This window comes from Diadema antillarum, unplaced genomic scaffold, assembly GCF_040938485.1.
Source record: "Diadema antillarum isolate AM-2024a unplaced genomic scaffold, OU_Dant_1.0 seq00000688_RagTag, whole genome shotgun sequence".
NCBI classification, from domain to species: Eukaryota; Metazoa; Echinodermata; class Echinoidea; order Diadematoida; family Diadematidae; genus Diadema; species Diadema antillarum.
The window spans coordinates 406,209-421,531 of NW_027271593.1; the positions used below are offsets into that span (position 1 = coordinate 406,209).

The 15,323-nt window shown below is 37.9% G+C and overlaps 1 protein-coding gene across 1 annotated transcript in view; it reads right to left on the reverse strand.

Annotated features, from left to right (window-relative positions):
* Positions 1-5,636: 5,636 nt before the first annotated feature.
* The window catches only part of LOC139737259 (putative phospholipase B-like 2), a 55,197-nt gene continuing 45,510 nt past the window's right edge, over positions 5,637-15,323 (reverse strand). Inside the window, exons 8-12 of the mRNA XM_071647936.1 lie at positions 13,217-13,309; positions 12,527-12,598; positions 10,352-10,504; positions 6,896-7,055; positions 5,637-5,921 (exon numbers count right to left, since the gene is read on the reverse strand). Coding sequence (XP_071504037.1) covers positions 5,751-5,921; positions 6,896-7,055; positions 10,352-10,504; positions 12,527-12,598; positions 13,217-13,309 — 649 coding nt within the window. The 3' untranslated portion in view covers positions 5,637-5,750. The remainder of the gene's footprint in view (positions 5,922-6,895; positions 7,056-10,351; positions 10,505-12,526; positions 12,599-13,216; positions 13,310-15,323) is intronic.

Sequence of the window (15,323 nt, forward strand, 5' to 3'; positions counted from 1 at the left end):
TGAATGACAACTGTTTACATGGATGGATTATGTTAGGCAATGCTTGTACAGCCCTTACACAATATCTGATACAATTACATTCTTTGTGACAAAACAAGTTTGTATGTCAGAAGTAAGCTGATATGGAGGTCAATGACTAAGGAAGATAGTCTTCTTGTCTGTGAGTAATGCAGAGACTCCAACTCTCCCGTTTTCGACGGGAGATCTCCCGCCGAAAACCCATTTTTGCAAAATCTCCTGTTCTCCTGTTTGAGATTTAATTTCTCCCGCCCTGGCTCAATGTCTCCCGTTGGAAAGGATTTCTTACTTATTGCTATCGTATGTTGCAAAAATAAGCCTTAGATAGCACCAGAGAGCATCTATAACCCGAGGAACTTCGCGCTTCGCACACATAAACTTGGAGTCTCCCGTTTGCTAGGGGTGTCAGGCGGGAGAATCTCCAGATCAGAAGGTGCTTGGGGTTGGAGTCTCTGGTAATGATGTACACTCAAGAACCACAAGATACCAGAACCTAATGTGTCAATGCTGGACTTCTGTACCGACTTCTGCAGACAAAACAAACAAAAAATTCTGATTATGATGCATATAATAAAGTATTTGGGTTCTAAACAGTGAAGTACCGGCTATACAAAACATTTGAAATAAAATGCCTGAAAAAGGGTTAATTTTTCAATTGAAAGGCATACAGTATTTTCATCTTTTACGCAGGAAAAACATACCGTTTGGTAAAAAAAAACACACAAAAAAAACCAAAAACCAAAAAAACACCACTATTCACTAGTTGGCAGCTTGGTGCATGTGATCAAACATGTCGAGTAAAATGCATCCAATGTGGATTAGACTTATAAAACAGTTGCATGTCATGCAGTTACGGTATCTGCATGTATACACATACAGTGTACTGTAAAAGCGGAAATTTTCGCGGTGTTGAAATTTTTGCCCATTTCGCGCAACCCGAAACTAGCGCGAGAATAAAATCACGCGAATATTTTTGGCTTGCCATATGTTCCAGCAGTTGATGTCTTGATTTCGCGGAATTAAAAACGCGCGAAACTCTTCTTACCCCGCTGATCGCGAAAAATTAGTCGCGCGAAAATATCAACTTTTACAGTATTATGTTTATGTCATCAGTTTGCAGTTAATGAGATTAAATGAGAATCAAGCAGAATTACCGGTACACTCTGGCTCTTTGGGACTACAAGTTGAACAATCAAATGGACAGAAACAGACTTTGTTAGCTTTAGAAAGCAGACACTGACAAATTTGGTTTTTTGCAAATATACAATTCAATTTTAATGGTACAAAAAGGAAAATTACATTTACAGACAATATAGACTTTACATATGTAGAGTATATCAAGTTAGCATCAAAAACCTTACAATATAAAGATCTTTTAAATGTAACAACTTGAAAACTTTCATAGATGCATAATCAAGTGCAAGTACATTTGATGTTCCCAAACACACTGCATAAGAAGACAATTCTATTGCAGAAGTTCCAATATCATAAAGTGAAACATTTGTTAGCTATCATCTTCACACCACTGTTGCTCTTAGATACAGGTGATATCATTTATTTATAGGTGGAAGGGGTCATAGGGTTATTTTAATGTCATATTCATTATAAACAAAGATAATGTATAAAGATGATAATGTCATCTCCATACATATGTAGCATCATAACATTTTGCACATCTTCAACAGTACACAGCTCATCAACAGTATTCCAAGTTACTGTACACCGATTTACCATTCATCTATCGCTATTTGCCCATCTTGCCAATATCCTATAAATTGCACAATGTAATAGCTTCCAACACCGTATTTCAGGACTTTGTACCTAACACTGCCCTAATAAAAAACACCCCCCCCCCCAAAAAAAAAAAAAAAAAAAAAAAAAAAAAAAAAAATAAATAAATAAATAAAATAAAAATAAAAAGAATAAAAAAAAAAAAAATAAATAAAACCCCAAACAAACAATACAATACATCACATTTCCCAGTAGACTGCCTAAACCTCAATTCATACTCGGTGTGGTATTTTGTAGAAAATGAAATACCTTGTATGTATTGTATACTACACATTATTCCAACCTCATTTTACAAAGAAAGTACAAAAAGAACACAAATCTCGTAATAATTCAAAGTTATCATTTTCCTGCTTCTTTTTCCACATAACATGGTCACAATATGAACTACATTTCACAAAGAGAATGGACTGGTATACTTGCTTCTTAACTAACATACCTACATAGGTACAGCAACTGCACAAATTAATTGAACTCTAATGCTAGACTCGCAAATCTATGTAAGTATGAAGGGTTGGGCATTTTGTAAGTGTCAGGAGCAAAATGTCACTGTCAAGTATATCTACAGCCTACTGCTTAAAATTTCAGTTAAGGACTTCACGGAAAGACTGAATGTAAGAGCATCTCTCTATGCAGCAGTCATGTTCACATGTAGTATGTGTATATGATAAAAATTCTGGGTACCGTTATTCAAATTCAGCCAGTTTTTTCTTACGTCCCCCCCCCCCCCCCCCCCCCCCCCCCCCCCCAACATGCCCGGTAATAAGCTTATCATTTCATGGTATTATCTTTCCTCTTTCTGTACTGCTGGATTTTGCCCAGTGTGCATACAAATGTATCACCTGTTGTTGAGTTGGGCAAGACTTGTAGAAAGCTGCAAACAAGCTATTGCAGCTGCCATGCAGAAAGAAAAAATTATGTAATAAAAATAATAATAAAAAAAGAAAATGAAAAGAAACTACTGCAAGAGCTGTAATTTTATTATGGGATTAATACTCATAAAATTCTGCTAATCATTGTTGGGCCACGGATTAAGCAGCACATGAAAATATTGTGAACCGACAGGCATTAAAGGGCTCACACCTGTAAATAAAATGGACTGTCCCAGACCCCTTCACGTACCAAAGATACCAAAATAAATGAAGAAAAAAATTAATTAAAAATCAATGATGTAGTTTGGCAAAAAACTGAATAGCTGTAGACATTGAGTATGAATTCCTCTACAAACTGCATTTTGGTTGGAAGATGAAAGCTTCTCTGATGGAATTTGAGGGGACTATATTTCATTGGGTACGTGTACGGAAAATAGGTGATTTTTTAAGTGACAAGAACTCGTAGTCTGGCTTTGCGCACTCTTGGACAGAATTAGAGCAGAAGAACCCACCCTGGAAATTTGACGGATGAAAGGGTATATCTCACTTATCCAGGTTAGTGAAGATGAAACACCTCATTTCTCCCAGCTATTTTACAGAATTTTTTGAAATTTGAATTTTAACACACGTCTCTGGGGAATTATTTACCCGTGTGAGCCCTAAAGGGATGGTATGGTAGTGGTGAAGATGAGGATTGGACTTTTAATTTTTTGTGAGATATCGAGAAACCACTTCAATGAAATAGTACAGAGCATACCATTCTAAGAGGAATTGGTTTCAGAATGGCTGAGACATCCAAAAACAAAGTAAAACAAAGCGATCGTAATAAAAGACGGGTCCCACCTTTTATTAGGATTGCTCTATTTTGGGTATCTCAGCCATTTCTAAACCAATTTTCATCAAATAAACGTTGAATTCCTCTTGGAATTGTACGTTCTTTCATACATCTTTAGAGGTTTCTCACCTCACCCAAAAATGTTAGAAAATGGAACTTAAGTCTCCAGCCACCTATACGATCCCTTTAATGCACTAATATAGCCTCGGTGTGAAATTGCAAAAAACAATATCTTGCGAAAATGCCTCTGGGCAGAAAAATAACAGCTTTTACAGTGTGCATACACTATGAAGTCATCAGCCAAATGTTCTCTTTGAAATCGAATATGCTGAAATTTGTGGACGACTGCCCTCTCTCCACATTGCATGCTAACAGAGAATCTAATGAACCTGCCTCAAATAATTGCACTACTGTAGGTCAAAACACAAGTGTCAAACTCTGTTACCACTGTATGTCCGACAACTATCAAGAGAGCATTTTTAGCGATATAGTGGTAACAAGGAGGACCATTATATTTGAGAACAGTTTGGAAAATGGTTTAATTGAGAATTATGTCATACAGTATACGTGACACATGTTTTGTTCTATGTTTAGGCCATCTACTTTGCTGATTATCGGACACACAGTAAAAGTTGTGTTGAAAATGTGCAGCATACAATGTGATGTTCAACAGGGCAAGATTAAGAGTGTATTTCTTTTTCTTTTCTTTTCTTTTTTGCTCACATGGAACACTAAATAAAGTCAGTGTATTGTTCATAAATCCTAGTGCTTCTTGATGACTGGTTCATGCATGGTTCGTCTAGTTCCTGCATGATTCCTGCATGGTTCCTGCACGATTCCTGCAGGGTTCCTGCATGATTCCTGCATGGTGACAAAGTATCATTTTGCTTGTCCATTGCCACTCCTGACAATGTCGAGTCTAGAATGCCTGGTTTAGTTCTTGTACAAACTCATGCAAAGAAAACAACCCTGCCATCCTCATCATGTCTCACACACAGAAAATGCATCAATTGCAAATGATGGTATCATTAGAATCATCTGTGATGGACTTAGAATCCCAAATGAATCACTCTAGAAATACAGTCAAATCTCTCCATAGGGATTTCAAAACCAACATCAGAGCCTTTATAGACAGATGGTCACTGCTTTGTGCTGGGTTTAGTGCAAATTTCAAATTTGATTTTATCTCAAGTCAATCTTGTCACACAACATCAATCATAATTGTCAAGAAAACAAATAGGTTGAAAATGAAATTTTCTTCACTTTTTTTTACCATTTTGCTTGGGCAATAGTTTGGTTGGCTTTAAGAAGTGTTGCTTTGTGAGAACTCTGAGCCCCGTTTTATCAAAAGATATAACTGATTATAAATTCCCTTACCACACAGGCTGCCATAGACTTACGATAGAAATCACACTATATAATCAATTATAACTCTTTATAAAACAGGGCCCTGGTCATACCACAGGCAGGTAAGGTGAAGCATGGAGTGAGTAGCTACTTCACATGGTGATATTCCAACTATGGGACATAAACAGATGACTGCTGGTGACATCAGACTGGTGGTTACTGTAATATGGTATGTAGGTCTTTGAGGGATGGTGGCTTCATAAATCAGCAGGCCACTATTGAGAGGTGCCCACTGTGACAGGTTTGACTGCATATCTTAACTCATTGAGGACAAGTCCCGAGTATACTCAGGCAGGTGTCTGTGAGAAATGTGTGTCGTAGCAAAATCAGTCCGTCCTCAACGCAGAGACTCCAACCCCAAGCACCTTCTTATCTGGAGATTCTCCCGCCCGAAGCCCCTAGCAAACGGGAGACTCCAAGTTGATGTGTGCGAAGCGTGAAGTTTCTAGGGTTTTAGATGTTCTCTGGTGCTATTTAAGGCTTATTTTTTCAACATACGATAGCAATAAGTAAGAAATCCTTTCCACCGGGAGACACAGAGCCATGGCGGGAGAAATCAAATCTCAAACGGGAGAACGGGAGATTTTGCAAAAATGGGCTTTCGGCGGGAGATCTCCCGTCGAAAACGGGAGGGTTGGAGTCTCTGTCAACGGGTTAAATGCATTACAAAATGGAGGCAAAAACGAATGAAAATCACCATATTATTGTGTCTGTCTCTCCCATTGACCACTTCTAATCAGTTTATGTGACGATGATCATAATTATCTCCACTGGGTCACTGCTGATCAGTTGATGAGATGATGCTCACTTCTCCTCTGGGTCACTTCTTACTAGTCAGTCCACTTGACCGTGATTGGCTTGAAGTCAAAGAGATCTGGCTGACCAAGATGAAGGGTCTGGTTGAAGTCCGACTTGCTCCACTGGAAAGGAGGTTGCTGGTCAGTGGTCGGCCCACACACGGCCACCATAGACAGCTCTTTCACCATGGAACTTGTGGTCACCTTCAGGTCAAGCACAAGTAGTGAGAACTCATTTCAACAACATCTAGAAGCTGTCTTTGAATTATCCCACAGTATACAAATAATGCACAGTTGTGAGTGAGATTATGTGTTAGAGCAAGCATGTCATGCTATATATTTTTATAAAAAATGCAAAATCGAGTGCATTTTTGTGTCAATATAAATACCCATGACATATACCACATATCGTAAGTCCCTACACATCAAATACTAAAAAGCAATCACTATCTAATTTACATTGTATAAGACTGGTCTTCCATACAAACATGTCACTTGCCTTTGAAATATACATGACTTCAGTAAACATCACAACTGTGCATTTTCTAGGAATATCATGAACAAAAATTACCCTTTGTAACTTTGTGGATATACATGTTAAACCACTCAGTTTGTAATCAGTGTTAAAGAAGTTGTTAGAGAAGATCATGGTGCCATGCTTTACAGGGAAAATTCCCCCAAACATATAAATTATGTGGATTTAGTAAATGTAGGAAGATTAGTGAAATATGAGGAAAATCTTTTGCCTGTTCAAAAGTTATAAATTCTTACGATTTTGGTTAATATCATGTGTCTCTCTCTATGTGGAACTCTGCAACAATGAATGATGCTACAATAGTAGGACGACATAAAGATAATATAAAGGGAATATCACAAAAAGTAATTTTTCTTGGATATTGGAGGAACACTTATCTTAGCTCCACCATAAGTCATGGTCAATAATACTGCCTTGAAATATTTCAGTGACAGGTAAAGGAAATGTAAGCTTTTGCATAAAAAATTCGATTAAGGAATCAAAAACAGACAAAAAGAGGTATAATGAAAGGCGCTAGATTGCTATTGGTAACTGTAGTAGTTTGCATTCATATCACACATACATCAAAGACATCGCCATGTTATTGTTTTATATGTCTTATCATTGTTTTGACGTATATATACCTCATCAGTGTGATAGTTACCTTCATGTCGGTAGCCCCATGCAGGCGATGGCCGAGGGCAGAGAAGGGGTATTTCCCATTCTTTGGGTTGAGGTCAGATCTAGCAGCAATGGCGTTCTCTGCACTGTACGGCGGATTGCAGTCACATGCCGACAGGGGGTCATGCTCAAAGTTATTGTACCTTGGGGATGATATTATAAAGGTGAGATGTTATGTGTGAGGTATGTTTAACCCATTACCTTGACAACAACTTGGTGGCATTGGTGCACAGTCTATGCACGACTTCAAATTTTGTAGTTAAAATGGGTTAAACAAATGAAATTTTACTAATCTCTGTATCTAAGTATGTCTGTTAACCCTAAAAAGACTGGGGGGGGGGGGGCCTAAAAGGCCCCCCCCCTTGACATTTCGCGCGATTACTCTGCAACACGCAATGCTCTCGCCACGATGCTCTATGACTTTTTTCTTTCGAGTTTCCCGCACATTTTGACACCAAATTTGTGACGTCTGGGGGTACGGTTCTGAAGTTACATAACTTTTTGTACATGCACGTGAGGCTGAAAATGGCTCAAAAATGTGATTTTGTGTACAAAGTCAATGCAAATTGAGTTTTTTCACATGGTTCATATAAATATGCTTATTTTTACTCTCAATGGCTAAAATTAATTTGTTTTAGGAGTATTATGCTTCAAAAAGTGTCTGCCACAAATTTTGTAAAAAAACCCAACAAAAACAAAAGGTCGAAAAAACAAAGAAATACATAAGAAATTCATAAAACAATAAAATAAATAAGAAATTAATTTGATATCGAATTTTTTTCAAGTACATTTGCTTAGAATGCCACAAAGAATAATTAGACCAAAAATGAACACTTTTGGAGCTTTATTTACTTATTTAGACCAAAGAGTCTGATTTCTTGCATAAATTAGCATAATTAATCAAAATAAAATAAAAGAAGACTATTTTGGAAAATTTAAATATACGATCTTGTAGATTACATCGCACACTACCATTGTGCAAATTTCCGCTGCGATCGCGCTATCCACGGCCGAGATCTTAAGGGGGGCCCCTTTAGGCCCCCTCCCCCCCGTCTTTCGAGCTACCAAAATAGCCCAGTCTTTTTAGGTTTTAAGTCCCTTTGGTCTTGTTATTGCATAAGGTTGTAAAATTGTCAACTTTGATCATAACTTCTGAGCCTGGCCTTTTTTGTTGAATTGTGCAAGACACCAAATAGGTGTATTGCGCTGTTTGCTGCATCAAGACTGACTGTATTTCCTTGAATTCTTCTTCAATCATCAACCTTAGAATATATTGCTGCTGGTGACCTAGAGGGATCTTATTTATTCAAGGAACTAATTAACCTGTTCTATATGGGCACCTGGTATACCAGTCAACAATGTGTGTACTGTATTTTATGTGCATACTCCTTATGCTAGCAAATTGAGAGTTCCCTGTTTGCATGAAAGGTCAAGCTGTTTGTGACTCGGCACTTGATTGAATGCCATTTGCAGTTTTAACCCTAACTGCACTGGGGGGGGGGGGGGGGGCCTCGGAGGCCCCCCCCCCTCGACATTTCGCACGATTACTCTGCAACACGCAATGCTCTCGGCGCGATGCTCCATGACTTTTTTCTTTTGAGTTTCCCGCACATTTTGACACCAAATTTGTGACGCCCGGGGGTACGGTTCTGAAGTTACATGACTTTTTCTACATGCATGTGAGGCCAAAAATGGCTAAAAAATGTGATTTTGTGTACAAAGTCAATGCAAATTGAGTTTTTTCACATGGTTCATATAAATATGCTTATTTTTACTCTCAATGGCTAAAATTAGTTTGTTTTAGGAGTATTATGCTTCAAAAAGTGTCTGTGACAAATTTTGTTACAAAAAACAACAAAAACAAAAGGTCGAAAAAACAAAGAAATACATAAGAAATTCATGAAACAATAAAATAAATAAGAAATTAATTCTGATACCAATTTTTTTTCAAGTACATTTGCTAAGAATGCCACAAAGAATAATTATACCAAAAATTAGCACTTTTGGAGCTTTATTTACTGATTTAGATGAAAGATTCTGATTTCTTGCATAAATTATCATAATTAATCAAAATAAAATAAAAGAAGACTATTTTCTAAAATTTAAAAACACGATCTTGTAGATTACATCGCACACTACCATTGTGCAAAGTTCCGCGGCGATCGCGCGATCCACGGCCGAGATCTTGGGGGGGGGGGGCCTTTGAGGCCCCCCCCAGTCTTTCGAGCTACCAAAATAGCCCAGTCTTTTTAGGGTTAAGTAAAGAGATCAATTTTTGTGTGTGAATACTTGGTAAACTCGAACCAATGTTTAAAACTGGGTTTCAGAAACATGATTAAAAAATATTTCTTTTCTAAGTGTGAAACCCTTCTTTGACTCTTTTCTTCAAGACACTTGACACTTTCCCAATAAATTCTGTGATGATAATATTCAGCTGCACACAAACAGTGCACAATATTTACAAGGTTGCTATCAAGTATTTAGTCTGGATAGTGTTGTGTAATGATACACAAAGCTGTACCCCCTCCACATTCCACTACGGTGACAGGATATATCTCTTAACCTCCGGCCAGTCACTGACCCCTACCAATACTCTCCACCTCATCCAGTGAGTCACCCACCTTTATCATCCCTCCAGTATACTAACAGAATGGTGAATGTAGTTGTAGCTCCATCTAATTTATGACCAGGCTGAGTCCAACCCAAACATCCTGCCTTTCCCCCATTGATTACTCAGAATTGTTGAATCCAAATCCAAGAATACTACCTCCATCTTAAACCTAGCCCAGCCTTTGTTTCTATAACAACCAAAGTTTTGCCCAATTGAAAAGCCTTCTTTACACGAATACTCCACCCCCATTCACCCATTCACAACATGTTACAACCATATAACCAGTGTGTATCATTCAATGTATGAAGAGAATTGCATCATTGAGCAGAGACTTGCAATATGAAGCTTGAAGAGAGGAGATCGCTCCCAAACACCTCTCAAATAAAATGCTCTTCAAATTAATCTCAACTGTGTCGCAAGTCATTCATTAAAGATGTACCTCTCTAAACTAAAGAGATCCCACTACACAACAATAGATGGACGACCTAAACAAAATCTGACACCACTATGTGATGACAGCACATTATTCGAAACACCAAAGGAAGTTTTTATTACCATTGAGCCATCTATGCATTTATTCAGAATGAAAAGTAGACTTGGAATTTATTGCTTTGTAAAGTTGACATGAAACTCGCAAGTCATCTAACTCTCAACAATCATAAGGCATAAATTAAGACACATTACACTTTTCCCGTCTATATATGCCTTACATGAAGAAGAATTGCATGACAATTAAAAAACTTCCACATTCAATGCCATGATCAACATCTTCGTCACTGTGCTGAAGAACATTTTGCTGTGGCAAGCAAAGCTCAGCAAATAAAGTACCTCATAAGTTTGATCATCGAGTCGAGGTCGGTGACTTGTGTCTGGTTCCGTCTGAAAATGTTTGCTCTGGCCGTCTTGTTGTAGGAGAACCAGTCCCCATACTTCTTCTTCAGTGCAGGCCAGCCACTCTTGTCATAGATATCCTGGAAAAACCTGTGTCCACAAATTCAAAATGACACAATAAAAACAACAACCAACAAACAAACGATCACAATATTCATTCAACATGATTAATAAGGGCAATTTCGATTCTCTTCGCATCAAATAAAAGCAATATAGTGTCATTGATTTTCTGAAATAGACCTGTTACGACTTCGAAGATGAGATGGACACGATTCGACCGCACATTTCTATGACAATGAACGATAATAAAGCCACAACACTACCAATCATCTAAGGAGGAAACGACAAGACACGAGTTTTCCTCAAGTGCCACGTGTGTGATCTCTTTTCCTTTAGAAGCTTCCCACCACGTGGGGTTCATCAAACAAATTATACATTCATTAATATGCATATATGTACATATTCATGAGAGACTGCTTTGTTAATATACTCACACTTTATGTGTACCTAGAGGACTACACAGATTGTGCCTGACAACTAGATAGCTTGACAGAAACAGGCTGGACATAGCTATAGTAACAACTAGTGCATACAAACTAGATTTTACATGACTGTACTGTACATTGTATGAATGTGTCTCAATACAGACAGGTGCTTTGAACAGCTTGTTACCAGGTCACCATATCTTTAATATATATCTGTACACATTGTTAAACTAACACGATTACAAGTTAACTCTCCATGACAGCCCATTTTAACATTCTACTATGCATGATTTTCTCATCATCATATCTCAGAAACATACATTGCTATGGTGATGAAGATGACTGGATTGTACTGTGATACAAGAAATTGTACATGTTACTTCACTATTCCTGGTAAAAGAAGATCATAATACTTCGATATGTTTTTGATAACTTGCATTTGTTAGTTGATTCTCACTTTCATTTTGTTGCCTCTTCTTGGTACATCAGGTTAGGGCTTGCTGCTTCTTCAGCCCCCTCCCCTTCACTCATGCTGTTGCTATTTCACTCTTTTCCTTTCTTTATCCCTCTGTTGTTCCTAATCTTGTTTGATGTTGCCTCCCTATTCATCCTTTCCTTCACAGGTTGCCCCCTTGATCCTCAGGATCATCACTGACCCTGAAATCTTTGAAGGCTTCCGTCGGGTGGTGGTAGAACGCTGGGTGGTAAAAGGCTTCACGGTGCACCACGTATTCTTTCTGGAATATGCGAGTAGGCCCTTTTCAGGCCACTCACATACTCCAGAAAAAATATGCGGTGCACTGTGAAGCCATCTACCATCCAATCACTGACCCTCCTCTGCCTTTTGTCTGTCCACCCTCCTTTAATCCCCCTCCCTTTTTACCTGTTGGGCTCCTTGCCCATGACCTCCAACCCTCCCCTTTTGTTTCCTTTGTTCTGTATCCCTAGCCCTCCCCTGACTGTTCTTGTTGTGTGAAGTCTTTACGTGATTGCTCTCCCTGCCTGTTTGTCATTCTGCCTCTTACAAAGATTCTGCTAGGATCAAAAGCTCAGGCCCCTTTTGACTACAAAAGAAGAACATAATCCCATAATCATTGTATAATGACATATGACAATTATCCGCATAGATATATCTTTTCCTTACGCAGGGATTTCTGCATTAAAGGAAAAGAAAAGAAAGAAAAGAAAGAGATTCCAAGATGGTCCATGTAAACCTCATTTTGGGCTCGCTCTAACTACAGGGCATATTTTATTATGGTCATTTCTCTACCAGTTAGACATCTTTCAACAATCCTCTATTGTGAGGGCTGACACTCAGAGCTCTCTAGACTGGTTTTTCTTTCACAGTAAGTGTGCAACAATAAAAGCCATTACTTTGTCAGTCAAAAATACCTTATGAACTACATGCTAGCAGAGACGGACAATTGAAATTAATGGCAACACAAGTACTTTTGTTTAGTTTTGTTCTGTTTAATTCACATGATTATCCCCCTTGAGATTTGTTTAAAGAGCACTTTGTCTCAATGACCCATTTATAAACTAAAATATATTTAGACAAAGAATGAAGACCTGTCTATGTGCAATAAAAAGTGGGATATCATTTGTTGTGTAAGGTATCGATACTCACGGTGTATTATAGCTGGGCCAGTATGAATGTTCTCTAAGGAAGTAGGTCATGTCCTCAGAATGTATTGTACCACTGAAGAGAGAGAGAAAACATATTTTTCATGAAGTGATTTTACTTTACTGTCCCTGTTGACAGGTTTTCATGAATAAAAGCAAGCATTGGATTTATGACTATATATGACGCAAGAGAATAAAGTAATTTTCTATAGAATAAGAGCACTCAATGGTTAAACTTCACTTTCTCTAAAATTTGAATTTTCACACAATCATGTACAAGCTCATATCATACAGGTGACACATGCATTTCTTTTACAAAAACAATTACACATATATCATACTACAGGGCAGTTCATTAACATCATAAGAAACTGGTTTACCATTAAATCTATTAGTATATAATCATACTAACATATAACACCATAACATACACATGAGCTAATAATGCTAATTGCTCAGGACAGCTATGCCTATCATAAGCAACACAAGTGGAGCTAAATATACAAAATATGATTACAGCTATCTACATGGTATAAATTTGGTTCCCATAAATAATGCAGCACACTCTACATTACACAGAATTGGTAAAATGTGAAACTAAATTGCAATATTCAAAAAAATGTGCTTGCCTTCTTCTGTGACCTAAACGATAGTGCTTCAAATACAAATGCAGCATTAGGACTGATTCACTTACGGAATTTGTTCCAGTACCACTAGCAGTCCATCAGACGGGGTTTGACCAGGAGTGAACTTGTTGTAGTCAACAATCATCCACTGGTTATTGTACCTGACAAGAAAAGAGTTCAAGAACACACAACAATTAACTTTGTGGACACTATCACTATGCATTGTTGCTTCAAGCAATCCATAAAATGTTTGAGCAAAAATTGATCCTACCTTCCAACTCATGCAAAGACACTCATAAAATCTGAATTCAACTAATAATAATAATAATAATAATAATAATAATAATAATAATAATAATAACAATAATAATAATAATAATAATAATAATAATAATAATAATAATAACACATACAATTTCTATAGCGGCATTTTCCTTTCTGATTGAAAGCTCAAGGCACTGAACCACAGTGATATACAGGTACAGACGGGTGGGCCACAAATGAATGAAAATGACATACTTATAGTACATTAAACAAACACAATTAAAACCTTTATACAGAATTCCTCAAAAGAAAATGTTGAATGCAATTATTCAAGGTCAAACCATTTTTCTTCCAATGGTGGAAGGAATTATATTAGCCATATTCATAAGCACACGAGCATTGTGTTTTACATCTTTTACCCATCGTACACACAACCTCACACAAACTAAAATCTTAGCTAAATTGATACTGTAAAATCAAAAATTTTTGCGTGCATTTTAATGTCATGAATTTTGCGAGAGCAAAGATTTATAACATTAAAATGACACCAAAGTTCTTCCTACACAATATGTGACCGGCGACAACGGTTTCAGGCAAAAGTTGGGAATTTTGAAAATTCATTTTTTCACTGAATCACATTGCCCATTTCCTAAGCTTTGCATTGATATAAAATACAAATGGTACTTGTATTCTTCGGCACCATAAGTGGGCATAGAAAGAGAAATAAAATGCACTTTTTAAGTTGTTAGCCTGACAAAATTGCGAGAAAACAGGCTTTGAAGATTCACCTCTTTCTCAAAGACAATGTCCGAGCGGCGATGCGAGGGGAGAATCACCCATCCGTACGATGGTGCCAATCGATGTTAAGCTCCACCTCTGGCAACCACATCGCCTTCTGATTGGCTTACTGAGAGAGTCAAATTTCCCGGGCACCTTCCTCGGAGCTCAGCGTATGGAGCCGAAAACAATGCGTTTCGCTCGGGTTTGTTTACCAGTACGTCTTTCAAGATGGCGAATACGATATTGCACGTATGGTGTACATGTACATGTGCATGGTGCACGCATTACGCAATGGCATCCACACGCCATGACACGCCAATTTAGTGTAGATGTAGAAAACATGTCAAAGATTCGATTTCTGCGAAAAACCTAAATCGACCAAAATAATGGTCAAAATCTTTGCACCCCGTCTAGGAGGGAATTTGCTCTTGCGACTTTTGCCTGCAACCGTTGTCGCGGGTCTATATGCATTGAATGCCGGTGGCAATTTGCGAAAATGTCATTCTGCAAAAAAAGGCCACCGGCTGCAATTCGCAAAAATTTAATGCCGCAAAAATGTCTTTCTTTACAGTACTCCACCAGTCATGTCTTCCTTTGCATCTACATACCAACACATACACACTGACACACAAACAACAACACTACCACCCACCCCCCATCCCAGTAAAAAAAAAACAAGAGAATGACACTTACATGTATGTAAAAGCCAACATTGAGAAGGATAGTACAAACTTGCTTTGTTTGAATTTTAACATTTCAAGAGTACAATATGGAAGTCCTTTTTACACTTTTGATTCCACCTGTCTGTGAGTTAGGCAAACTTGTCAGATAGAGATATCAACTTCTGGGCTCATCGCATAAAACTATGGTAACTTCACAATTAATGGTAACTCCCATAGCAACATGATGCCATAGCCAATCAGGGCCAAAAAACCACGGACACTTACCATAGCAGAGATACCATTGACTGTAAAGTTACTATAATAGTTTATGCTACGGGATCCTGGTTCACTCTTTACCTATATTCCATTCCATTTCACTCTCCTTGGCACTTTTCCTTCACCAACACTTCATCCTACCCCCATTCCTCCCCCCCCCCCCCCCACTGATACAATAAAGATTTAATAAAGA